Source organism: Maniola jurtina, chromosome 6 (genome assembly GCF_905333055.1).
Source record: "Maniola jurtina chromosome 6, ilManJurt1.1, whole genome shotgun sequence".
NCBI classification, from domain to species: domain Eukaryota; kingdom Metazoa; phylum Arthropoda; class Insecta; order Lepidoptera; family Nymphalidae; genus Maniola; species Maniola jurtina.
The window spans coordinates 70,451-98,414 of record NC_060034.1 but is presented as its reverse complement, the minus strand read 5'-3'; the positions used below and the strand labels follow the sequence as shown (position 1 = coordinate 98,414).

Genomic DNA, 27,964 nt, shown 5'->3' with positions numbered 1-27,964 from the left:
GTCATAGATTTTTTTGCTTCGAGTCGTGTAGGAAACGGAAACGGAAGTGTCAGATCGGTAACAATGTCACTGTCAGTTACTGTCAAATCGAGATTCTTCGATGTTGAATGTCAAGTGTCAAGCTAAGCTAACGTAATGACAACATTATTTGTATTTTGTTACTTTTGTAAATGATAATTGTATTTTATTGTGTTAAATTAGTTGTAATGTGCTATAACGCGTTGATATGACGATCCTACGCAACACAGTGAATCAATCATGCTCCCACAGGCTGAAACAGATGTTAGTTTGGAAGAGAAAGTGTCATGTGAAATCGGGGAGTCGCCTTCAGTGATGTGGATGAGGTCGATTGTGCAAGCGAAGGCTGGACACACGCGCGCCACGGCCGCCCCGGCCCTGGCGCTCGCCCTCGCCGTGTTCATTGTGAGCAACTCTTCTTGTTTGTCTACAATAACTGGCTAAACCTGAACCACAGCGTTTTCTCGTCCGTAGGCTAGAGGCTACACTATCCGACTGAATGTTCTGCGCTGAAAACAAAAACAAAGAGGCATAATTCTATCAGATTTATTAAGAATTTATTGTCACTGGTGTTAACCTACACTATTATGAATTACGAACTAGCCAAACATGTTTTTAATTAACCTTCAGTTATGTAAAATCATAATGAAGTACTTACGTCTTATATGCTCTACTAACTACTATGGAAACTAAAATGATGCCTATTAAACTTAAGAAATAAATGTAAAATAACAGGCACTATATGTAAAAAATTGTTACATTAAACTATTCTTTTTCTCTAACTTGCTTGGAAATTGGTTCATTACAAAACAATCTGCTCTTTTCAGTATGCAACAAAATATCACAGCCACAGTTCCCAATAGAAATTACTGACAATTTCCTTCTGCTGATTGTATTGAAATTTTGTAAATATGCACTCTAATAACTTAAATTATTAGAGTTTTTAGGTATAAGTATATTTATTACTATAAAGGCTGAATTCCCATTTCTCAGTTTTATTCTGCTGTTGAGGTTCTTTAAGAGCAGTTTCACAAATTAACCCTAACAGCACTTTAGATATAGCGAGACTATGAATATAGTTTTGATACTTGTATCAAATATTAATTTCTCAGTTACTTCAGCATCATCGTAGAATACACAATATAATTATTATGGTTGTATCTTTATCAAAATAATTATATAAAATAATAATGTTTATTATAAAATATTGTTTAGGGGATATAAGGGGAGGCCTTTGCCCAACATTGGGACAGTTCGGGCTAACAATAATAATAATATAAAATATATAAAATATTATTAAGTAAATATCCCTTGCGATGGACTGAATCAATGAAGTATTATTTCATGAGTCTAGGTTCAAGTAACTTAGGAGCCAAAAGTGACGAGGATAGTTTGGTGTTCTTCTCTATAGTGACATGACTGTAGGGTGCCATATTCATGTCATAATAGGTGTCGCCATTTTTTAGGATTCCTTACCTCAAAAGGATAAAGGAAACTGTTGTGTCTGTCAAGAAATCCTATGGGGTACTTCCTAGAATCATGAAATTTGGCAGTTAGGCAGGTCCTGTAGCAACAGTAAAGGAAAAAAAACCGAAAAACATAAATCTGTGGTTACATCACAAAAAAATTTAAAATGTGTTCATGAACCATCAACCAATATTATCAATTTTCCCTAAAAATGAATTTTGCTATCTTGTTGATCTTAACTATATTAAATCTTTGTTAAGCTCTCTGTAGTCTGTGAAATATTGCATTGCGTATAATATCTTGGCCTAACTATCAGCAAACAAGTTTCCAGTATTGCGTGAATGGAGTGATAGTGAGATGTGTGGTGCGCACAGGCGCTGTGTGGCGCGGGGCGCGGCGCGGACCTGGTGATCGAGATCCCGGGCTGGGGCGGCGCGGGCGACGCGGAGGGCGCGCACTACCGGCTGGACTACCGGCCGCCGCAGGGCTCGCCCGCGCCCAACTTCACGGTGCCCGCGCGTGCCTCCACCATCAACTTCCAGGGCCTGCCCGGCACCAAGTACCACTTCATGCTCTACTACTCCAACGCCACCTTCGCCGACCTGCTCACCTGGAACCAGACCATCATCACAGGTCACTCCACTCTCAAATAATAATGAACTTGTACATTTGAAACCTCCACAGCACCTCATTATATACACATAATATATAAATGAAATATTATGAATATTACATATTAATATCAGGTTAAAGCTCATTTCATCTATATCTATACTAATAAATAAAATTGGAGTGTCTGTCTGTAATATCGAAATAACTACCGCATATTAAGGTCATATGGTTATTTGAACGATACCATAACGAAATCACACGTTTTTAAAATTTTTGTCTGTCTGTCTGTCTGTCTGTTTGAAAAGGCTAATCTTCGGAACGGCTGAACCGATTTTGACGGGATTTTCACAAACAAGTAGAGAATTGACCAGGGAGTAACATAGGCTACTTTTTTAACCGACTTTCAAAAAGGGAGTTGTGTTTTTCTACCTATGTACACCGAAATCTCCGAGATTTCTGAACCGATTTGCGTCATTTCTTTCTTAATCGATAGAGGAACTTTGCGACATTGTTTCATAAAAAATTTGGATTCCAACTCCTCAATCCTGATGCTGCAGGGGATCTGACCAATCCACGCGGGCGAAGCTGCGGGCATCAGCTAGTTATGGAATTATATAATATATATTACAGTCCAGTCAAAATAGACATTCAAGGATACAATAATTCGCATAGAGGTAAAAATTGGTACAAATGTTGGGAATACCAATATACTAAATTAACTGTGAAAAGTCCCTATTGATCCCAGATTTGCATAAAATGAATAGTCAAGATCAAAGTTGGAATTGAGTCAAGGTGAATCACTAGATTTGTTTTGTGAAATGGTTTAATTGAGTTGTTGTTATAACATCTCCCCGGGTTTCATCGTATCCCTGAGGGATACGCCCAAATCCCGGTTTATACCATTTCCATGCAACATATGTATACCAAATCTTATGAAAGAAATACTGTGTTGAGTGTAATAGAAGCTTTGATGGGAACCCTTTGTGACTGACACGGTGTGCAGCGCCGGAGCCGCCGACCAACTTGACGGTGACGCTGGGCCGCAACAAGCAGGCCACCATCTCGTGGGCGCCGCCCGCGCACGGCGACTACACCGGCTTTCGTTTCAAGGTGCGTATACATGTTCAACTAAACATATACTCAAGACAAGTGTATTACTCTTCTGTTTTGTCGCAGAGCTAGGAATAACGTGCAATGCTGTGTCAAATGCATAGAATGTGTGTGTGTGGCGCGCAGGTGATCCCGCTGACGGAGCGCGCGGAGGGCGGCGCGCGCAACGTGACGCTGGAGGGCGCGGGCAACTGGTCGCACGTGCTGCGCGACCTGTCGCCCGGCGCCACCTACCAGCTGCACGCCTTCACGCTGCTGCACGACAAGGAGAGCGCCGCCTACGCCTCCTTCAACTTCACCACCAGTGAGTGTCACCCCGCACACCCCACACACCCCACACACACCACGCACACCACACACACCAAACTCCGCCCAACGATACCTAGGACGATCGGAAGAACCTTATTCAACAGGGTGATTCACTAACTCGAATGTTGAGACAACCATAAATAATATTTTGTAATCCTAGCCAATAATTATAGCGGCAACACCAGGCCGGTAGAGTGGCCCTCTTTCAAAAACTCTCAGTGAAAATGGTGGACATAGTGCTAACATGTTGATTTATACCAAGCTGTAAACAGTTTGATAATGATTGTGTCATCTCGGTGCCATCCTTCTGCATAGTTGTTTGTCAAAACTGCACCATACTATCCAACGGCAATAGTTACAACACTTGTTCATTGCCGCAGTCCCAGTTGAGGGAAAATACAATGCGGCAGCGGGATTCAGTTTAATCATTCTATTCAAATACTGTAGTCCCCGGTAAGCGGGGACAGAGAACGGGGACAGTGGGATAAGTTTATAATCATTTTATTGAATTCCCGCTGTGTGGGACAGCGGGTGTGGTGCGATAGAGCTGCTATTTGCTGCACCTATAGAACCATTCCAATCTTAAAGATCTATGTTATTTGAAATAGATATAATATGTTCTTACATCTGGAAGAATATAGCATACTTCTATTAGGAATGCAGTGAAACATTCAAGCGCTCGTTAGATACCAAAGTCGGCTAACGAGCGATTGTCAAATGGGCATAAACAATGGAAACAATAACTCTATGAGTCACCGCGTCACATCTCGACACCGTAGCTAACAGGTAGCTCGACACGTCGACCACGGCTTAGTTACATAGCAGATACAACAATATGCATACAAATCAGTTAACGGCATTGGGTCCATGCTATGGCAACTTAAAGCTATGGGAGTCTAAGACTTTTAGCAGCGCCATCTATGAAAAGGATAGGCTACAAAAATATGACGGATTACGCAGTGTTACTAGACTAAAATATACAATTACAAGATGGGAATTTGTACAAGTTAAAAATCATCCTTATTAATTAATTTATCATTGAATGATAGAAAAAACACACAAAAAATATGTCAATAAATAAATGTACCCTAAACTCATTTTTGGCTGTAATGATATAGAGTAATTTATTGTTCTTTACTGATGCCCTATGTAAAAATGGTCATATTTAAGTTTTTACTATGGCATTACTTTATTGCAAATGGCTGCGTATGAGTTCCAAGTCGCTCGTATTAAACTTTTGCAATATATCTTAGGTATGGTTTGTGTAAGTAGGTCCAGTATGTCCTGTCCTGTCCTGCCCGGCTAGCATGGGCAGTAGATAAAAATGATATCCACTGATTTCTATGACATCAGTGGATATAATTTTTATCTACTGCCCATGCTAGCCGGGCAGCTAAGTACAATTTTATTTGAGTAGGTACTACATTCTATAGCTGTACCTATAGGTAGCTATATATACGATATGGCAAAATTTTGCCTAGACAAACACTAGAGGGCGCTCACTCGAAAGGTCCGCCCATAGAACCCGACAGAACCCGAGTTGCCTGTCTATACCCAGTATAATATTGTAGTCTTTGATTGGGTCACTCCTGCAGCCGATGTTGTCCGCGTACAACTGCTGTTCGTCTCATGGGCCTTCCCTGCTTGGCGCGAGTAGGATTGCTGACAATTCTCGAGAGGGCTTTAGGTTACAGAAAAAACCTTTGTAAAAGTCCAAGTTTCTGGATACAGCTGTGTGAGCTGTAAGTTGATAGTGTTTCCTTCTAGTATACTAGCTGATGCCTGCGACTTCGCGCGGATTGGGTTTATTAAAAGTCCTGTTATAATTCTTTGATTTTCGGTATTAAAAGTAGCCTATGTCACTCTCCAGGACTTTAATTAGAACCATGCAAAAGATCAGTTGGATTCGTTGCCCGTCAATCGTGTTACAACATGATTGAAAGCAAAACCAATAATCCAACAAGTAAACACTTTCGCATTTTTATTATATAGTAGTAGTGAAATAGGATATAAAGTTTGATACAAAGTTGAAGGTTGTGTTGTGGCTTATGTCCGTTTGGCTCAGTCCGAGCGATAGTGCGGAGGAAAACAATGCGAGAGGTGACATCGCGCCTCGCGACCGCAGGGGGCAGTCTACCAACACTGCGCCTTCTGGCGCGGGGCAGCCATTAGAGCAATGTCGTTATTCGTTTTGGAAGACGCGAATGGTATAATAAGTGAACTGGCTGAGTATGGGCGCTAGTCGTCGTCATCGACACGGACGCTCCGACCGTGCCTAACGCCGACATTGAGACGAAAGCCGTGACCGAATGCGCCGCCAGAAGCTACGTCTTGCACAGCATCATATACTTACGAGTGTGCTCATCCTCGTTATTCATATTGTAAATGCGAACGTTTGTCTATCTGTCTGCAGTTCATTAACAAATTATCATATCACAGCTAACGAAACCGATCCAAATTCGAGAGAGACATTTAAATTGTGAGTCGGACATGGGTTACTTTCTACTTTTTACGGGGAAATGTGGCCAATTCTACTGTTCATGATGCTCCCTGTGGGAAAGGCAACTAGATACACAAGCAAGGAGCACTAGATTTTTAGTTCTGTCAATTTAGTTAAGAGACTTGTACAACAGAATTAGCCACAATATTGTAGATACTTAGTGTGTCGCCAATTCACGGGAATTCTACACGGACAAAGTTGCGGGAAACGGTTGACTATTATCGTCCTTATCTATTTAAAAATAAAAAAAGTTGAAAAAACTTTAACCCGACTACGGAAAAAATGAGACAACTTGAACCCGACTTGGTACAAGTAAAATAAACTAAAAAGAAAGAAACAAGAGAGGTGCTTAGTGCTATCATTGTCTTGAGTAAGATTCAATACAAAGGCCGTGGTCGTGCGTTTTAATTAGTCTATGATGCGACGACTAACCAAGGTCTCGTGAATGGCCAATAGGTGGCGCTGCTGTATGAGAAATAATAATTATAATAAAATGGGGTTTCTGTCGCTTGGTATATTTTAATAATAACTATATTTATATTTATGAACTCAGAATTTTTTCCTCTTTCGTTGGACACCCCACTCGACACAATAGCAATTAAAAAAAATTTAAGACCCTCACTTTTTTTATGTCTGGCCGTTTTTTTTTTGTATAAAATATAGCCTATGTCACCCGGGCCTTTACAACGAATCGATTGACACCTCATTCAACAAAATCGGCCCAGTAGTTTAGGCGCTAAGGTGGAACACACAGAATCTGGATACAAACATACACACATACATACATACATAGACTGCTAAATCATAACCCTTCCTTTCGGCTTTGCCGTAGTCAGGTAAAAAAATGTAAACTCATTCATTTATACTACTAGTTATAATGAATGCGCAAGCTTGTCTGTCTGTCTGTTGTTGCCTTTCCGCAGCCAATGACGGTGACAGACACAACTGACATGTCGGAGACGGTCGTGGGCTACGTTTTACTTTTTATTAAAGTATCGTGAAGTTGTAGGACGACGCACACGCATCGTGGTCTGACGTCGCTCCGCAACTATCGTTCTACAGTGTTTTTATTGTTTAGAACAGAGGTTGTTTTTTCCTCGGCGTCGACGATGACGAAGGGGTGTTCGTTTGTCTGTTCACACGCTTGAGCACGCCGGCGCCGCGCGAACGACACATTTTGTAAGAGATACCTACTGAAAACGTGAAGCGATGACGTCATCTCAATTTCCTTCTCGGATTTCCAGTAGATATACACGGAACAAGTACAAGTGTAAATTAAAAATTTATAACACACCCGACGAGTGAAGGCTACAGTAACTAGAAAAGAGCTGATAACTTTCAAACGGCTGAACCGATTTTCATGGATTATAGATAAGAACACTCTCGATCAAGCCACCTTTCAAACAAAAAAACTAAATTAAAATCGGTTCATTAGTTTAGGAGCTACGATGCCACTGACAGATACACACGTCAAACATATAACGCCCATCTTTTTGGGTCGGGGGTTAAAAATTAAAAACACGACTGCTCTCCCATATTCGATTTTTTTTCAAAAAAATTGTAACCAGTGTCACTCGGGTTGATGTGAGGATTCTAACGATACCTCATGCATCCAAATCTGTTCAGGCATTTAGAAGTTATGGTGGAACTAAGAAACTCACATACACACATAACCCTGAAAACATTACACTTCTTTAACGGGTAGTCATGTAAAAATTGGTTGCGTAGCATCCTGTGATGTGCGATCCGCGTTTTGCATTGTTGGAGTGGGTGATGGGCGATGGGTGTGATGAAACTAAACACGTAACACACGCATGCGCGTTGCTAGTGTTTGTACTAATACCAATAGTGTCAACCTCAGCGAGGACTGTCCAATTGCGCAGGAGATATCACTGGAATGCACAATTCGTTTGTACGCAGACACACTGCTATTCCCTCACTCTCATAGTCCAACAGAACGGCGATCCGACACGATCGGAGATCAGGCGCAGAGTTGACGGTTATACGTGCTCTCTGAGCCCTCTGTAGCACCTCCGAATTCCCAGCACCGGGGCGCTACTGAGACCCGACCCTGGACTCGAACTCGGGACTTTACGACCGCAACTCCTCACTGACAAAGTACTGACTAACGAGCGTCTCCCCGACAGCGCGCGAGTCGCGGCGGCGCGGGTGCGACGCGACAGTCGCGCGACGGCGCGACCGACGGTACCGATAACACATATTTCTTCATTAGTTTCATGTATTTTTCACGCTTTTCTAACCATGAGCGTTTATAACAGATCGCTATGCGTGGCCAATTCCATCGCTTGTAGGACTCCATTCGTTTGATCGTTATTTGTTTATATTTATTGCATGATTGTAAGTACCAATTATACATTAAGTAAGTATATGTCACAATCTGCCATATTTTTATTTTATTTTTATTTTATTCCTTTATTTGTAAACAACAGCGGTACAATTATTATAATTTTACATTTTAAACTATATAAAAATAAGGCCAAATGGGGAATTGAAGATAGGTGCAAGGCTTCAGCCGTGGCTAGTTACCTCCCTACTGCAAAGCCTCCCTACTGCCGCTAAGTGATTTAGCGTTTCGGTACGATGCCGTACGACTGCCTCATCGCTTACCACCAGGTGCCATTGCTGTCAAGGGCTAACTTTTATCTGAATAAAAAAAAACACAAAAGAAATATATGTAGTTATCTAGTGTAACATAAAAGGAATAAATAATAAATGTCAAGTTTCACAAGTCACAAAATGGAATGTAAGTAAAGTGTATATATGCATTGTGCATGCGAGCGTCGCCCACGGCTATCGTATTGTGCATGCGAGCGCCGCCCACGGCTATCGTATTGTGCATGCGAGCGCCGCCCACGGCTATCGTATTGTGCATGTGAGCGCCGCCCACGGCTATCGTACTCGTATATAAAAGCCTGCCATTATTATTCATTAGAACAGTTTCATTTATTGGAATGTGTCTTAATTTGTTGGCATATTCAATGTCGTTATACATAACACGTTTACCAATTTAAAAGTCAGCGCTTATTAGTATTTTATTTATTTACATACAGACGATTCATTTTCATGTACATAAGTGCTAAACTAAACTAAATCGACGGGTCCATGGTATTCGCCAGTCGCCGCAGTTGTCCCTTGTCAGAACGACGGCACCGCTCGGGCCTGCCGGTTTAGTGCAGGATCAGCAGCATGCCATCACAAGTCGATAGAGAAATGATTTCCTCCTATGAGTATATTTATTTTGTTTGAATATTCCGTATTTGTGTTATGTACTGCAATGTAGTGCAATGCCTCGTCGACGCTCTTTGCGCCGCGCGCTGCGCTGACCCCAGCGCTACAGCTCGGGCTGAAGCCCAACGTCATTATATTAATAGTATCTATTATTTGAAAGTGTCTAGACAGCCACAAACGGTTGTTTTATTTAAAAAATTATAAAGTCACAAGCGATTATTCGGTTCCGTATAAGTGCGTTAAGGAACAAACTTGTGGCCGTATACATATACTCGTATTTTGTTCAGTATCGAACGACCGATTGTAGCCTGGGTACTTCCTTTTAATTTTGTTTTCTGTTGAGACTTGAGTTGCACTAAGTGGTTGTAAAATCGGCGAGGCTGTCGTCCCGGGGTCGCGCACGTGCGTGTGCCGGCGCCAGTGCTCGTCTCGCTCCGTGCACTGACGCGACGCCGCTGCCCGTCCTCTATGTTCGCCAAACTCTAGCGCTGCTTGTTCTCGAACTGCAAAAATGAGATGAGACGAGGGTGCTAATTCGGTTGTACACAATCTAACCAAATTAAGCATTCGAGTGAAAACTCCAAATAAAAAAGGTAATTTTGTTTTTTGGTAAGTGTTCTCTATGATCTTAAAAGTATCTTCTTTAAAGTTCAATTGCGATACCGGCTTTCCCCTTTCCCCTTAAAATGTCTCTCCGACCGTGGTTTTAGTAATTTCCGCAAAATCTATTAGAACTATGAAAAAACCGTCGAGGGCAAAAATAACCCCAGTTATATTATCTATGAAACATTTTTAGTTCACTCCTAAGGATCTTAGAATTTACTTAAATCTTATGAAATTACAAAAAACCATGTCATTAGAGCCGGGAAGGGAGGAAAGGTCGGCATATTAGCGACGGGGTTTTGATCTCTATGCTTTTGACCAAGAACATAAAAACAATATGTGCCAAAATCAATCTACATTATTTGTTTTTCTATTCTTCTCCAAGTAATTTCTAAACGAATGACAAATGTAAAGTGAATGCAACCCTTGTCACAATGTATTACGAAGAACAGTATGGTAGGTACTACGTTTAGCTCAATCGCAATTTAGCTGTCTAGATAGAGTATAGACTCTCGAGGGATTTATATAACCGAATAAGCATCGTCCGCGGTTGCAATCATTTGCTTTCCCTTTCTCGGCGTGAAAATCGTTACCGCCGATAACAGCCAGAACTGTTAGACAGTTCTGGCTGTTAGACTATAGAGGAACATAGAGGATGCGCGGGTCGCGGCGCCGGCGCCTCAGAGCGCTGGGTCACGCTGTGTGTTGTGCAGAGCCCAACACGCCGGGCAAGTTCATCGTGTGGTTCCGCAACGAGACCACGCTGCTGGTGCTGTGGCAGCCGCCCTACCCGCCCGGCGCCTACACGCACTATAAGGTACGTACCGATCCCCCGTGTGTTATTGTCTTACAATAAGAGGTAAGTGTAAACTGAGGCAGCTGGCCTCAAGGCATTATTCAATTACATACCGCTGGTTCGTAATGCCATTCATATATTATGTAAGCGATAGCTAGTTAGTATTTTCCTAATCAGCATCAGCAGAAAATGCTCGAAATCGACACCTATACTGATTAGATGAATCGATCGAAGGCTAGCTGCGCTTGTCGTCCTTCTACGAACTCCGTTAACGTGCTTACTAACGCTTGTCGCGCAGGTGTCCATCGAGCCGCGCGACGCGCGTGACTCGGAGCTGTACGTGGAAAAGGAGGGCGAGCCGCCCGGGCCGGCGCAAGCCGCCTTCAAGGGGCTGGTGCCGGGCCGCGCCTACAACATCAGCGTGCAGACCGTGTCCGACGCGCAGCTGTCGGCGCCCACCACGGCGCAGTACCGCACCGTGCCGCTGCGCCCGCGCAACGTGTCCGTCGACCCCGCGCTGCGCTCCGAGACCGCCTTCCGCGTCACCTGGCTGCCGCCCGCCGAGCAGAGGTGAGCGCGAGAGAGAGAGGCCGCGCCGTGCGACCGGTCAGGAGCTACATGAAGCGTGTGTTCCGTTGCAGCGAGTTCGAGAAGTACCAGATATCCGTGTCGGCGGGCGGCGCGGGCGCGCGGCGCCTGCCGCCGCAGCTGCGCTCGCGCGACGAGCCGCCGTACTGCTCGTTCGAGGGGCTGGAGCCCGGCGCGCACTACGCCGTCACCGTCAAGACCATGTCCGGCAAGGTCACGTCGTGGCCCGCCGCCGCCGACGTCACGCTCAGTGAGTGCGCGCCACACCACACCACACACCACACATCGCCCCCGGTGCACCCAGGGTCACGTTGCCGTGTGTTGCAGAGCCGCTGCCGGTGCGCGAGCTGCACGCGCGGCGCGCGGAGGGCGCGGAGGGCAGCGGCGTGCTGCTGTGGTGGACGCCGGCCGAGGGCAGCACGCAGGACGAATACAAGGTCACTTCCATCTTAATATATTTAATTAAAGACTTTGTAAAGACCAAACTTTGTAGACCAAGGGACTAGATAAAAACTGAGACTGATGTTTGCAATTTGCAGCCCAAATAGACCATAGTCTGTGCTAGGGCTGACAAAAATCATCGGCATTAAAAGCCAGGAAACTGGATAGTCCTCTCTTAGACTACTGGCCCATGCCCAAAAAATTTATGGGTCATATGAACCACCAGGTGACGTATACAGGACGATATAAGAGCATAAAATAATAAGATTCAGCACTATGCCGTCACTTGTAAGCTGTCCAACAGAGTGCTGGTGAGAATTCAAAAGTGCAGGTAGAGTGAGTACATTTTGGTCATATATTTTTGTACGGCATTTTTACCATCGATAGATCAATGAAAAATAATAAGATAGCGCGCAGTGCCGGAAAAAAATGGTGCGCCACAAATTCAGTAAATTTTTTTGATTTTCTGACAATTTCCAGGGTAAAATTGGTCATTTCATTCTGTACGGCATTAGTTTCATACTGTTTCAATACAGCCTCTAATCCATTATTCCGCAACGCCGTACAAAAATCATGCGACAAGGGGAAAAAATTGAGGGTAGCAACCCCCTTTCTTTGCGTGGTCCGGGGGATGATTTGAAACAACATAAAATTAATTTATTTTGAAAGTGTTTTATGCATAGATAATATTTTTTTACATGCCGTACATTTTCGTTGGTCCAAAGGTTTGTAGGGGATGTGGATATTATATACACACCCGTTCACTTCAGTTAGACGGCATAGTGATTTTATCATATTATCAATTGTTCTCTTCAAAAATATGTTAATGCCGTACAGTATCAGATGGCCATAAAGTACTACACCCTTAAAATGGTAGCGTCATTTTCATCAGCCTAAAAGATATGGTCTGCATTAAAATGTACGGCATAATTTTTTCCTAATTTATTTATCTTAATACTATTTAAAACAAGGGAAAAGCGTAGAAAATTGCTATATTTTATTAATCTATGAATATTTAAACTTTTGCAATAATTTGAAAAATTTCAGTTTTTGTATTTCTCTATAATTTTTTTTTCGAACAGTTTCTTTTGAACGGCAATACTATATAACAAAAGTATTTTACACTATCATGTTAAAAAAAAAGTTGTCGTACAGATTCAAATGATTTTACAGCTTTATTTTATTTTATTCCTTTATTTGTAAACAACAGCGGTACAATTATTATAATTTTACATTTTAAACTATATAAAAATAAGGCCAAATGGGTTTACAATATATGAGTATGATTACAGTTAACATAAAAGAGATTAAAAATTATAACAGAACTAAGCGAAATCAAGTATACCATGAAATTAAGATAATTATTGATACACATTCAAATAAACACTAATTTTTTGACGGCATTATTTTTAATAGTACTTTGGAGTGCTAGATAATGTTTTGGAACCAAACCCGCACTTTTTCAAATCACCCCCCGGACCACGGAAAGAGAGGGGGTTGCTACCCTCAACTTTTTCCCCTTGTCGTATGATTTTTGTACGGCGTTGTGGAATAATGGATTAGAGGCTGTATTGAAACAGTATGAAACTAATGCCGTACAGAATGAAATGACCAAAACCCTGGAAATTGTCAGAAAATCAAAAAATTTACTGAATTTGTGGCGCACCATTTTTTTACGGCACTGCGCGCTTTCTTATTATTTTTCATGGATCTATCGATGGTAAAAATGCCGTACAAAAATATATGACCAAAATGTACTCACTCTACCTGCACTTTTGAATTTTCACCAGCACTCAGTAAGTGACGGCATAGTGCTGAATCTTATTATTGCATGGTCTTATATCGTACTATATACGTCATCTGGTGGTTCATATGACCCATCCATTTTTGAACATGGGCCTGTAGTCTATCTGGAGGTGCTGGGGAGGTGCGCACATAGGCGCTAAGAGGCTCCCTCGGGCTTTTTAGTTATAGAATTAGTTGTTAAGCTAGAAATAAGTACCTACTAACATAGTTTAAGTGATTTGTCATACTAACACAATTATGGATCTAATGGCCTGAAATATAAGTTAATTTATAATTTATTTATTTATTTTAAAAGACTAATTTATTTCAAGATTTAAAAAAAAAAAACAATTTTTTACATCTTGTATTTTTTCGCTATTGAGGTGAAAATTTGTAGATAAATTATGTATCACGATAGCAAAGTTTTTGTTTCTTGTGCCTTTGAATCCCACACTACACTCAGGATTCTATCTTAGAATCACTCGCTACGCTCTTGATTCTGTTATAGAATTCTTCCGCCGCTCCGGGTTTAAACTAGTTACTCGCAACAGAAATGAACTTTGCTATGGTGTTGAACAAATAACTATTCGTGCATAATTATTAAAATAAACCTACAAAATGTGTAATTACGTAAAACGTACGACAAAAAGTAGCACTAATCATATGTTATTGGAAAGACTTTAGAATAAAGTAAGTAACAAAAAATACAAAATATAATTCACCTAAGGAATTTTTCAATAGTAGGTATGTAAAACTCATAAATTGAAAATCAGCCCATACTTATCATTTGTCATTTAAATCTGAATTATTTTCAACATATTTTGTTGTCTCTATACTATCGGTATCGGTTAATAATATTTATCGGTAAGTGTCGATTGCAGTACATCACTATCAAAGACCTGTAACAGCTGGCACCACACAAAACATCATTTTGCTCTCCGAACACTATTCAATGAACTCTAGCTTTTTTTATTTATTTATTTAGGAAAACATACAGCTTAATGTATTACATCAGTTCCTAGTGTATTTTAGGCGGATACACTGAGCCAGTTAATGTTTCACACTAAGGACTCATTACCTCATTTACCACAATTCCCGATCTGGCTATTTATTTTGGCTCGCATGTACCAACAGCTTCTCGGAAAGTCGGTTTAAAATTGCAAGTGCCGAAAGCGAATGAATGACGTGATGGTCGGGCGCAGGTGTCGTACCACGAGACGGGCCCCTCGCGCGACGACAGCAACTCGCTGACCACGCCGCGCACCAACGCCACGCTGGAGGCGCTGCTGCCCGGCCGCAACTACACCGTGAGCGTGGCGGCCGTGTCGCGCGGCGTGGCCTCCGACGACGCCGTCACGGCCGTGGCCACGCGCCCGCTGGCGCCCGCGCTGCGCGCCGCCGCGCCGCAGCAGCGCGCGCTGCGCCTCGCCTGGAGCTCCGACGTCAACTCGCGCCAGGAGCGCTACGAGCTGCGCTTCCGCCGCCGCGGCGCCGAGCCCGCGCGCCTGCTGGACACGGCCGCCACCAACGCCACGCTCGACGACCTGCTGCCCGGCGCCGTCTACGAGATCCAGCTGGCCGCCGTCAGCCACGGCCTGCGCAGCGAGCTGCACACCGTGCTCAAGCCCGTGCGCCCGCTGCCGCCCGAGTGGCTGGCCGTGGAGCGCGCCACGTCCAACTCGGTGCTGCTGCGCTGGCGCGGCCCCAGCGACGGCCTGGTGGGCGCCTACTCCGTGCGCTACGGGCCCGTGGACGCGCCCGCGCGCCGCCTCGACCCGCTGCCTCCCACCGCCGACCACGCCGAGGTGAGTCTACACACTTGTACGCCCACCAGTTAACTTATTTCATTCAAAATTCAACTTTAACGGTTCGCATTAAGAAACAAAATTTAATAGCTAATAAAAACTTGTGTCGGGATATTTTGTACGTACAGATCACGAACATGACCCACGGCGAGCGCTACAGCATCCAGCTCGACACGCTGAGCGAGGACGCGGCCGGCGAGAGCGTGGACAGCGGCCAGCCGCTCAGCGCGCACCACACCGTCCGTGAGTTCCTCCTCGACCTGTTCCGCTCTGAGACTCGTCGAGCTGTCCGTTGCTCCGACGCTTCTGCGGGTCTACTTATTTCTGATCTCACCCAATTTATCTTCTGTTAAATGTAATCTGTTAAAAATGAACTTCCTTCCTTGTGAAGTGTGATCATAAAGAATGGAAGAATCATCAATTGCACTAAATTAATTCGACTACTGATAAATTTTGTACAGTTACTTTTTTATAATAGAATGGAACTCCAAAGTCCAGATGGGTCCACACCCGTTGATCAGTTCCGTGACATGAGCTCCGTGCGGTTCGTGTGTCGCAGGGCCCAACCCCGTGTCCAACGTGGCGCAGCTGGCCGACACGCGCAACGTGACGCTGGAGTGGCCGCGCCCCGCCGGCCGCGTGGAGTGGTACCGCGTGCGCTGGTGGGAGGCGGAGGGCGAGGCGGACGCACCCGACGCGCCCGACGCGGCGCAGCAGCGCGACGTGGCGGCGGGCGAGGGCCGCGCGGCGCGCGTGCTGCTGGGCGCGCTGCAGCCGGGCCGCGGCTACGCGCTGTCCATCGCCGCGCACTCCTACAACCTGTCCAGCGAGCTGTTCACCATGCACACGAGGACACGTACGTACCATCCTGCCCGCTCACTGCGCCCAGCCGGACGCGCGACGTGGCGGCGGGCGACGGCCTCGTCCGTGTCACAAAACTAGCTTTCATCCCACGGATCCTCAATTAACTATTATTGCTTTTTAAAAACATACTTGGCTTGTATTAAGGACTGAGATGACGATTCAGCATTACATTATGAATAATGTCTGCAACACCCGTTCTCGGACGGGACTGCATGTAATGATATCACAGGTTGATCGAGAACAGTGTCATATTTGTATTTGTCTATTTACGTATGCACGTGGGTGTGCCGCAGGGCCGCTGATCCAGTCGGAGATGACCATCGTGAACGAGTCTGACGACGACCGCAACGACACGCTGCCGGCCATCCGGGTGAGAGCGCTCTCAATGCCCTCTTGAGGCAAACATGTACTTATCGCTGCGACACTGTCTATTCCCTCCTTCTCGTATTCCGATGGAAGCCACATCCGACGCGACCGGAGCGGCTTCACACGACTCTGTGACGACGAGTACTGACAATTCTTGGATAAGTTTCTGGTAGTTGAGGCCTATAATTATACTCTGACGTTGTTTGGACCGTCGAACTCTGTTAACGTTAAAGTAAAAAGTCACAGTAAGAACACCGAATGCGCAGGTGCTGTACACGCGCACGCCGGCCGCGGCGACGCGCTTCGACGCGTACCGCTTCCGGCTGGAGGGCGGCGACGAGCCCGCGCGCTGGCAGACGCGCGCCGCCGACGCCGCCGACCAGCAGGTGAGCGTCCCGCCACTCCAGTGCCGATGCTGGCTCACTCCAGATAACTATACCAAGTGGGGTATCATATGAAAGGGCTTTACTTGTACATTCTAAAACAGATTTTTATTCATTTTTATGCATAAAAGTTTTTGTTTTTTTTATTTATTATTTATTTAATTAAAGACTTAATAGTGAATATTTTACACCAAACTTTGTAGACCAAAGAACTAGATAAGAACTGAGACTGGTGATTGAAATTTGCAGCATTTTATCATGCATAATTCTACCAGTTGATAAATCTGACATAATTATGGTCAATAGAAGTTTATTTTACAGAAAAAGTAAAACTAACGCTATAACTATCATAGGTTTTTTTTTTTTTATATTAACAATAAACCTCTCCAAACAAAGTGAGTTGTGCGGGTGGTCCGTACGTGCGGTGTAGTGCGGAATGTTGCGCAGGTGGAGTTCTCGGGGCTGGTGCCGGGGCGGCTGTACAACCTGACCATGTGGACGGTGTCGCGCAACGTGACGTCGCACCCCGTGCAGCGCCAGGCGCGCCTGTTCCCGCGCCCTGTGGCCGCGCTGCGCGCCGAGGCGGCGGGCGCGCGCTCCGTGGCGCTGGCGTGGCCGCGCCCGCCCGGCGACTACACGGACTTCGAGCTGCAGTGGCTGGCGGCGGCCGACACGCTGGAGGCGCGCACCACGGCGCAGCTGGCGCTCACCGTGGACGGCCTGCGCCCCTACACCGACTACACGTTCAGCGTGGAGGTGCGCTCGGGCACGCCCGCCACCATCCTCACGCGCTCGGCGGCGCGCTCCGCCTCCGTGCGCACGCTGGAGGCGCCGCCCGCCGCGCCCTCGCGCTTCCAGCCCGCCGACACCAAGCCCGCGCAGATCGCGTTCACGTGGGAGCTGCCGCCGCGCGACGCGCACGGCGTGCTGCGGCGCTTCGTGCTGGAGTACTTCCCGCCCGACGACCCCGCCGCCGCGCGCCGCCTCGAGTTCCCGCCCGAGGCGCGCGAGGGCACCGTCACTGGTGAGTCACTACTGCCGTTACCATTGCTTACAACACGCCGACACCAAGCCCGCGCAGATCGCGTTCACGTGGGAGCTGCCGCCGCGCGACGCGCACGGCGTGCTGCGGCGCTTCGTGCTGGAGTACTTCCCGCCCGACGACCCCGCCGCCGCGCGCCGCCTCGAGTTCCCGCCCGAGGCGCGCGAGGGCACCGTCACTGGTGAGTCACTACTGCCGTTACCATTGCTTACAACACGCCGACACCAAGCCCGCGCAGATCGCGTTCACGTGGGAGCTGCCGCCGCGCGACGCGCACGGCGTGCTGCGGCGCTTCGTGCTGGAGTACTTCCCGCCCGACGACCCCGCCGCCGCGCGCCGCCTCGAGTTCCCGCCCGAGGCGCGCGAGGGCGCCGTCACTGGTGAGTCACTACTGCCGTTACCATTGCTTACAACACGCCGACACCAAGCCCGCGCAGATCGCGTTCACGTGGGAGCTGCCGCCGCGCGACGCGCACGGCGTGCTGCGGCGCTTCGTGCTGGAGTACTTCCCGCCCGACGACCCCGCCGCCGCGCGCCGCCTCGAGTTCCCGCCCGAGGCGCGCGAGGGCGCCGTCACTGGTGAGTCACTACTGCCGTTACCATTGCTTACAACACGCCGACACCAAGCCCGCGCAGATCGCGTTCACGTGGGAGCTGCCACCGCGCGACGCGCACGGCGTGCTGCGGCGCTTCGTGCTGGAGTACTTCCCGCCCGACGACCCCGCCGCCGCGCGCCGCCTCGAGTTCCCGCCCGAGGCGCGCGAGGGCGCCGTCACTGGTGAGTCACTACTGCCGTTACCATTGCTTACAACACGCCGACACCAAGCCCGCGCAGATCGCGTTCACGTGGGAGCTGCCGCCGCGCGACGCGCACGGCGTGCTGCGGCGCTTCGTGCTGGAGTACTTCCCGCCCGACGACCCCGCCGCCGCGCGCCGCCTCGAGTTCCCGCCCGAGGCGCGCGAGGGCGCCGTCACTGGTGAGTCACTACTGCCGTTACCATTGCTTACAACACGCCGACACCAAGCCCGCGCAGATCGCGTTCACGTGGGAGCTGCCGCCGCGCGACGCGCACGGCGTGCTGCGGCGCTTCGTGCTGGAGTACTTCCCGCCCGACGACCCCGCCGCCGCGCGCCGCCTCGAGTTCCCGCCCGAGGCGCGCGAGGGCGCCGTCACTGGTGAGTCACTACTGCCGTTACCATTGCTTACAACACGCCGACACCAAGCCCGCGCAGATCGCGTTCACGTGGGAGCTGCCGCCGCGCGACGCGCACGGCGTGCTGCGGCGCTTCGTGCTGGAGTACTTCCCGCCCGACGACCCCGCCGCCGCGCGCCGCCTCGAGTTCCCGCCCGAGGCGCGCGAGGGCGCCGTCACTGGTGAGTCACTACTGCCGTTACCATTGCTTACAACACGCCGACACCAAGCCCGCGCAGATCGCGTTCACGTGGGAGCTGCCGCCGCGCGACGCGCACGGCGTGCTGCGGCGCTTCGTGCTGGAGTACTTCCCGCCCGACGACCCCGCCGCCGCGCGCCGCCTCGAGTTCCCGCCCGAGGCGCGCGAGGGCGCCGTCACTGGTGAGTCACTACTGCCGTTACCATTGCTTACAACTTCAAGGATTCCAAACACGCCCTTCCCTTCCAAACAGAGGAAGTCCACAGCAACCTCAGCTAGGTATTCCTTTTGTTATTACCATATTGTGATAATAACATTTTTACCTCCCTAGCTCAGAAAGGACTGCCTAAAACACGTTAGCAAAAGTCGTTTTTGCTCACTCAGTGAGAAAGTGTTTTGAATTTAAAACACTTTGGACTGGCATCTCTTGTATTCATTATTTCAAGAAATGTTCGAAAATTTTGTATATAATATTTTATTTCATAAACATTTTTTAAATTTTCTATTTTATTCTCGATAGCTGATGCCCGCAGCTTCGCCTGCGGCAGCGTTCGCGAGAATCGTTAACGTACGGCAGTTTTTTCGACGCCTTACTCCACAATTTTCACTACCACGAAAAATACCATCTATTTTCCGGGATAAAATATAGCCTATACGGATTCGGAAGAATCCCTCTAAGTAATGGTAAAAGAAATTTTGAAATCGTTCCAGTAGTTTTTGAGCCTATTCAATACAAACATACAAAAATACAAAGGTTTCCTCTTTATAATATTAGTATAGATAACTCTCTATCTAAATTTTAAGAAATTAAATATCACTTGCTTTAACGGTGAAGGAAAACATCGTGAGGAAACCTGCATGTTCTCCATTTTCTCAAAGGTGCGTGAAGTCTTCCAATCCGCATTGGGCCTGCATGGCAGACTACGGCCTAAACCTTCTCATTCTGAGAAGAGACTCGTACTCAGTAGTGGGGCGGAAATGGGTTGATCATGAATTCTCTATCTTATTGAACTATTTTGATTAAAATGTATTAAAAACTTTTTATTTTACCTAAGAAAAACAAAAAAAGTCTATATCTTAATTAGATTACTTATTGATGTTTTTTAACTTTAAAACTGTAAAGTAAGTTTCATTAATTTTATCAGCCACTCTCTTGCTCCCATTTGACGAATGAGTCGGACGGATGTAGTGAGCGTATGTTGTGTGCGCGCAGGGCTGACGGCGGGCGCGGAGTACGAGTTCCGGCTGGTGGCGGAGTCGGGCGCGGGCGCGGGCGCGGCGGCCACGTGGCGCGCGCGCACCGCCATCGCCGCGCCGCCGCGCCCGCGCGCGCTGCCGGCCGCCGTGCGCCGCAGCGCCAGCACCGTCACGGTGCGCTTCCGCGCCGACGACTTCTCGCCCGCCAACGGCAACGTCACGGCCTACGCGCTGGTGGTGGCCGAGGAGCCGCGCGAGGCGCCCGCGCGCCTGCCCACGTGGCGCGACGTGCAGCGCCTGCCCGTGTGGCCGCCCTACCAGGTGTCGGAGCCCTACTACCCGTTCCGCGGCGGCTCGGTGGAGGAGTTCACGCTGGGCTCGGAGCGCTGCGAGGGCGGCGCGCGCTACTGCAACGGACCGCTCAAGCCGGGCACGCGCTACTACGTCAAGCTGCGCGCCTTCACCGCGCGCGACAAGTTCACCGACACCGCCTACGCCGTCGTCTACACCGAGGCCGACCACACGGCCTGGATCGCGGGCGGCGCCGTGGCGGGCGCGCTGCTGCTGGCGCTGGCGGCGGGCGCGCTGCTGCTGCGCCGGCGCCGCGCCGCGCCCGCGCCCGCCGCGCCCGCCGCCAGCCGCCCCGTGCGCGTGGCCGACTTCGCCGAGCACTACCGGCGCATGGCGGCCGACTCCGACTTCCGCTTCAGCGAGGAGTTCGACGAGCTGAAGCACGTGGGGCGCGAGCAGCCGTGCGCGGCGGCCGACCTTCCCGTCAACCGGCCCAAGAACCGCTTCACCAACATCCTGCCGTACGACCACTCGCGCTACAAGCTGCAGCCCGTGGACGACGAGGAGGGCAGCGACTACATCAACGCCAACTTCGTGCCCGGCCACTCCAGCCCGCGCGAGTTCATCGTGACGCAGGGCCCGCTGCACTGCACGCGCGACGACTTCTGGCGCATGGTGTGGGAGTCGGGCAGCCGCGCCGTGGTGATGCTGACGCGCTGCGTGGAGAAGGGCCGCGAGAAGTGCGACCGCTACTGGCCCTACGACACGCGGCCCGTGCTGTACGGCGACATCGCCGTCACGGCGCTCAACGAGAGCCGCTACCCCGACTGGACCGTCACGGAGCTGGCCGTGAGCCGCGGCGCCGAGCAGCGCGTCGTCACGCACTTCCACTTCACCACGTGGCCCGACTTCGGCGTGCCGTCGCCGCCCACGGCGCTGGCGCGCTTCGTGCGCGCCTTCCGCGAGCGCTGCCCGCCCGCCGCCGACGCGCGCCCCGTCGTGGTGCACTGCAGCGCGGGCGTGGGCCGCTCGGGCACCTTCATCACGCTGGACCGCGCGCTGCAGCAGCTGGCCGCGCACGCCGACACGCTGGACATCTTCGGCATGGTGCACGCCATGCGGCGCGAGCGCGTGTGGATGGTGCAGACGGAGCAGCAGTACATCTGCATCCACCAGTGCGTGCTGGCCGCGCTCGAGGGCGCCGACCTGGCGCCGCCGCCGCCCGCCAACCACCACCACAACGCCGCCTTCGAAGGTGAGTACTTCCACCTCGTCCACCCACCCACGTTTACAATACTCTGATCATTTACAGCTTATTGGAAATATATTATTATAATATAATATTTCTTAAATAATGGTAACTTTTAAATAGTCAAAACTAGATTAGTTTACCGGTGTAATCGTTATTTATGAAAACGTAAAAACACTCATCGCTCGGTGCGCCCGATGCGCCCCACGCTCGTCGCGTCGGAGCGGCGCGAAGCTCCGCCGCGTGCCGTCGTCCCTACTCGCTACTCCCTACACCGTCACGTAAATGTGAAGTGACCGAATGTTTTAATATTATGTTTGGCGACCGCATGACATTAATAAACAAAATAAATAAATGACTATTAAAAAATCTAAAATTTCAAAATAAAGCATATTAAAGTTATCGATTCTCAACCACCCCTCAAAATATTGCAGGTGGACAGAAAATAACTCTGTATAAACAATATTAACTTACATTTTTTTGCGCGTAATAAAATGCTGAAATAAAATAAACTGAAAAAAATTGACTGTCTAATTCTGTTGTACACAATCTCTAAACTAACACGTCTAAACCGATTGCTGTCACTTTCATAGCAGTACTCCGCCGGAAAGTTGGCATTATCACACATGCCCTGCCCAGTCAATTTAGTTATAGATTGTGTGCAACGGAATTAGCCCGATTGTGACTAATTCTCTTGTATAGAATCACTTTAGGTCTGTCGATTTAGTTTTTACTTCACTAGCTCAAAAAGAGTGCCTCTACTACCTAAAACCAGTGAGCAAAAGTCATTTTTCAAAGTCATCAGTCAAAGCCAGCAAAAAAAGGTGGTTTTTGCTCACCCAGCGAGAAAGTGTTCCGAATTGAACACTGGATTGGCATTTCTTCAAATTATTATTGTCTCAAGAAACGTTCTGTTTTGTACATAATATTACATGTTGACTTTTTTTGTAAAACGACATGAAACCAATGAATGACGCAATTTCGAAAGCAGATAAAAATAAATAAAAATGGCAGGAGATAAAACGGCGTATATCTTAATTATTACATAGTTTACTAAAACAGCGAGTAAACGAACAGGCGGGTCGCCTGATGTTGAGTGATCACACGATGACAGCGCGAAGCGCATTGACGGAGTCAATCAGGGAGATGGACTGTCAAGTGGGGGCGCAGGAACGACACGAACATGTCGTCATTTTTACGACAGTTTGGTATTCTAGGGTTACATATCACCGCTTTAACGGTGAAGGGAAAACATCGTGAACAAACCTGCATGCCCGAAAGTTCTCCATAGTCCGTTCTCCATTCTCTGGCAGCGTGGCGGAGTGTCTGAGAGGACACTCGTGGCCAGTAGTGGGCCGGCGAAGCGCTAACGCGTGTTGTTGCGTGGCAGGTGCGCAGTAGCGGCGCCGCAGCCCCAGCCCGCACACGCACTCCGCGACCCAGTGAGAGCATGCGCGTTGACAAGTGTGGCCTGTTTGTTTTGTGTGATCATCGCCTCACAATAATACTACTAGTTTGGCGCCCACATAAGTAACAGATACTTATTCCATTTGTGGACAATAATATTTTTACCGTCGTTTAAATCTGCTTTGTTGAAATAAAAAAACAATGAATGAGTAAATGTTGTTAATCGTAATCCAGAGCGTCCACTGTGTGTGGCGACGCCTGTAGCGCGACCACTGTGCGTGGCGACGCCTCCGCGCCTGTTTACTGACGCGTGCTTCTGTTGCAGACGACGAGGGCATCGTGGAGTCGGGCATGTGAGCCGCCGCCAGCCGCCAGCCGCCAGCCTCCACCGCAGCGCGCGAAGCCCGCTGACGCGACCCGCGTCGCGTCGCGGGCGAGCCTGAGCGCCACGCACTCTATAACGATGTGTACGTGTGCACTCACACAGACAGCCGTACGGTCTTCTTGAAATTGATCTGAAGAGTAATTAAATAACATCCGTTAGGTCAATTTTTTCCTATAAAATGTAGCCTATGTCACCCAGAGCTTTACGACGAATCGATTAACACCTCATTCATCAAAATCGGCTCAGTAGTTTTGGCGCTACGGTGGAACACACAGAATCTGTATACAAACATACATACATACAAAGACTGCTAAAATCATAACCCTTCCTTTTGACTTTGCCGCAGTTGGGTGAAAATACTCCTAAAAGGAGCATTCCTAACACAAATTGTTGACCTAGCCTGACAGGTTTAAAACTAGTGCTGTCCTTATTAGTTTTAGACCTGTTGATAAATTAATATCTGCCACTGCAGCCCTGTGGGCAGGTCGTTTTTTGCAAAACTTTGTTCCACATAGTTCAGTTGTGCTAGTATGACATTTTACATGACCCAACGATGATAGAATTCGAGATCGAAACAATAATGTCAGAATAAAATGGGCCTAAAGACCCTTGAGTTAAAGTAGAAAAACCGGCCAAGTGCGAGTCGGACTCGCGCACCGAGGGTTCCGTACTCGGGTATTTTTTGACATTTTGCTCGATAAATCAAAAACTATTATGCATAAAAAGAAATAAAAATCTGTTTTAGAATATACAAGTAAAGTCCTTTCATATGATACCCCACTTGGTATAGTTATCTCACTTTGAAAATTTAAACATACTTATTTAAAGTTTTTATGACGTATTAAAAAAACTACTTACTAGATTTCGTTCAAACCAATTTTCGGTGGAAGTTTGCATGGTAATGTACATCATATATTTTTTTAGAAATTACAGGGGGGGGGGGGGGGGGGGGGGGACACATTTTACCACTTTGGAAGTGTCTCTCGCGCAAACTATTCAGTTTAGAAAAAAATGATATTAGAAACCTCAATATCATTTCTGAAGACCTATTCATAGATACCCCACACGTATGGGTTTGATGAAAAAAATATTTTGAGTTTCAGTTCTAAGTATGGGGACCCCCAAAATTTATTGTTTTTTTTCTAATTTTGTGTGAAAGTCTTAACGCGGTTCACAGAATACATCTACTTACTAAGTTTCAACAGTATAGGTCTTATAGTTTCGGAAAAAAGTGGCTGTGACATACGGACGGACAGACAGACAGACATGATGAATCTATAAGGGTTCCGTTTTTTGCCATTTGGCTACGGAACCCTAAAAATCAGTACCACTGATTTAATTTCACGTTTCCGCTTGGAGCGCCTGGCTGCACATGTATAGATAATAGACGCTCGAATTGTATTAACGCGAGTGCGTTGCGACAGACGTCGTTCCTGTGGAACGCCGCGTCTCGAACGGAACATCGCGTTTGTTGCATTCTTAGAGTTCCGTATCTCCAAACAAAAACAGAAATCCTTATACTTCGTTGTCTGTCTATCAATCGTGTCTGTTGAGACCCGCCGGGAATCAGAGCCTATAGTACTGCCCATTGACCTAGAATCATGAAATTGGGACGTAGCAATGTCTTATAGCAAAAGTAAAGGGAAAATCGTAAAACCGTACTTACACCACAGAAAATTGAAATGTTATTCTTTGTACGATGATACGGAACCCTTCGTGTGCGAGCCCGACTCGCACTTGATCGGTTTAGGCAGCAGCTCGTTGCCCTCTTCCTGTAGCTATTGTTGTAAAAATGTACTTGAGAAGGCCCGATCGCGGGCCGTGTCGCTAGCAGTTAGCACTACGTGCTACCCGCGGCCAGGAGTCGCTCGTGCCCGTCTTCTGTTACACGAGCCCATACAACATGACGGACTGTAAACTCACTGGGCGTTAACTGTTTTGTGTGACCAACCAATCTACAAACGAACAAAATCAAAATGTTTTTTTTTTTCATTTGTTATCAAGTATGAGATTATACGTAACAGAGAGAGCCCTTCATTAACTTCTCTCCGTGGGTAGCCCGTAGAGCGCAGGCTAGGACGAGCCGGCGCGGCGCCACCCGGCCTAGTCTCGATCGGCAGATGTACTTGTATTTTTATATATTTAGATTATTTTTAAGTGATGACGTATTGAATCTCAAAGTGTACTTACAAAACTTTTCTTCCATTTTTGTATTAATATTCGAAACGAAATTTTATAATAGGTGTACTTATTGAAATGTTAACCCTGCGAATAAACAGGAGTAGGTAAGTGAAAAATTTAGCACCGAGATACGAAGTAATCCCAATTCAAAATTGGAAAAGATTTCGCATTCTAAATGCAGCTGCTTTAATAGTATCTATTTTGAATCATATTATTAAACTTTACATTATTTTTACAATTTTGTGTTTTATTTTGAAAATAAATTACCTACCCATGTCATACCCTGTTATACACAGGTCGCAGCGATCCGAAGCCTCGCTTCGCTCGCCGCCATACACTAAAGTAATACATGAACGCCACCCCCTTCGCTTCATTGTGGCTATCAAACTTGCGTCTTGCGCGGAGTTCGAGTTGATATCGTTTCAAGCAGAGTGAAGTCAAAAACAAGTACAATCTTTACCTCTTTTTTTTTTTAATTTATTTTACGGCCCTGGATACCAGTCTTTTAAGGCCTAACCTTTACCTTTGCTATCGTGAAATCAAAGATAACAAGTAAAAAATGCTAATTTCTTCGGACAAGGCTTCTATATGATAATAATGAAGGCTTTGCCCTGTACGAACTTACCTGTAAATGAAGTTCTATTTATAGTAGAACTTCACTTAGAGAGAGAAAAAAAACTTTTTTTTCTCTCGTCTGGCTTTAGGCTTTACAAAGATTAGCCAATGTCAAGTTTGTAGTTATTTACAAGTTAGGGAAACTCAAATGACCTTCTAACCAGTCATTGGGACAGCATGACATTTCACAAGATGGCGGCGTTAATTCGTGTTTTGGCCACGCGCCAAGAGAGCCTTGTCTTATCCACAGAGTACTTTTTACATACAGTATTATCATATTTTGACGTTATGTGAAGATGAGGTGAAGCATTTAGGTACTTTACTCTATGGTTTTCTTATAAGATTTCTAGATTCTTTTAAGTTTTAAGTAGGTAAGTAGGTATGTAGGTACTTAGTTAGGTAGTTATAGTGTCAAGTATTTTAAACGAGCTACAAATGTAGTGTTGTAGTGGTGTTGTATTACAATTGACCCACTCTTTGAAAGCTACGCCAGCGAAGACTCGCTTCGGCGCCCCTACCTCTGCATTTGCGAGCAAGAAGCGTTGCCTCCTCATTTTCATTTGATTTTCATTTCATTCATTCAGGAAAATCAAATGAAAATAAACAAAATCTGCGTCTTCTTATGCAAATCGTGGTCTGTGGTACCAATGACTTGGACAGACAGGGGAGCCAACATAACACCATAGGTACTATTCGATGAAACGCACTATAATACAAAAACGCTGGTGGAACGCGAAGCGAAAATTCGTATGTCTATGGGTGGAACAGCGATTGTCGCTAGACAATCTAGATTTTTGTAGACAGAGTACCTACCTTTTTTTTTTTTCTCTCTCGTCTGGCTTTACAAAGATTAGCCAATGTCAAGTTTGTAGTTATTTGTAACAAGTTAGTTAAACTATACAAGTATGGACCCCGTCTGTGCCGGTGCTCGCTGACATACGCACGGCACCCCGGCCCCTTTCCACTTTCCAGTCGGTTTTAACAAAAAAAAAAAAAACACTCCAAAAAAGCAGAGCACGCCCGCCAGCTAACACCAACACAGACCTTCATTTTTCTATTATAATCATAAAAATATTGAATAAAAATAATTCATTACATTTCCCCAAAATTACCCTCGAGTACCTACCTACCTAATGATATGATTCATTGATCTGTCAACATCATAGTTTTTTTTTTTTAATTATACTATAGACTAGCGCTTGGCTGCAATCAGACCTGCTCATAAAGATATTATGCTAGCAAGTGATGATGCAGCCTAAGATGGAGCGCGCTTGCCTAGAAGTTGCCTATTCACTCTTGACTTGAAGGT

General features: G+C 47.0%; 1 protein-coding gene across 2 annotated transcripts; it reads left to right on the top strand.

Annotated features, from left to right (window-relative positions):
* Window positions 1-90: 90 nt before the first annotated feature.
* LOC123866467 (tyrosine-protein phosphatase 10D) lies at window positions 91-24,607 on the top strand. 2 transcript variants are annotated; one of them, XM_045908047.1, is made up of 17 exons: window positions 91-423; window positions 1,860-2,118; window positions 3,101-3,207; window positions 3,334-3,511; window positions 10,582-10,685; window positions 10,963-11,234; window positions 11,306-11,502; window positions 11,580-11,689; window positions 14,681-15,283; window positions 15,412-15,526; window positions 15,843-16,139; window positions 16,441-16,517; window positions 16,780-16,899; window positions 17,344-17,920; window positions 20,544-20,579; window positions 20,654-22,073; window positions 23,800-24,607. In XM_045908047.1, exons 1-17 carry the CDS (start codon window positions 259-261, stop codon window positions 23,915-23,917), a joined length of 4,755 nt encoding a protein of 1,584 aa, XP_045764003.1. In that variant the 5' UTR covers window positions 91-258; the 3' UTR covers window positions 23,918-24,607. The 2 variants fall into 2 exon arrangements, with proteins under 2 accessions (XP_045764003.1, XP_045764004.1); XM_045908048.1 differs by having other exon boundaries at window positions 20,544-22,073.
* Window positions 24,608-27,964: the final 3,357 nt, after the last annotated feature.

Excerpts from the sequence above, each read along its gene's own strand:
- LOC123866467 (XM_045908047.1), top strand. The coding sequence starts at position 259 with ATGCTCCCACAGGCTGAAACAGATGTTAGTTTGGAAGAGAAAGTGTCA. Across the intron at positions 16,140-16,440 it reads CACCATGCACACGAGGACAC|GGCCGCTGATCCAGTCGGAG; the intron begins GTACGTACCATC and ends GGTGTGCCGCAG. Across the intron at positions 17,921-20,543 it reads GCGCGAGGGCACCGTCACTG|GGCTGACGGCGGGCGCGGAG; the intron begins GTGAGTCACTAC and ends GTGTGCGCGCAG.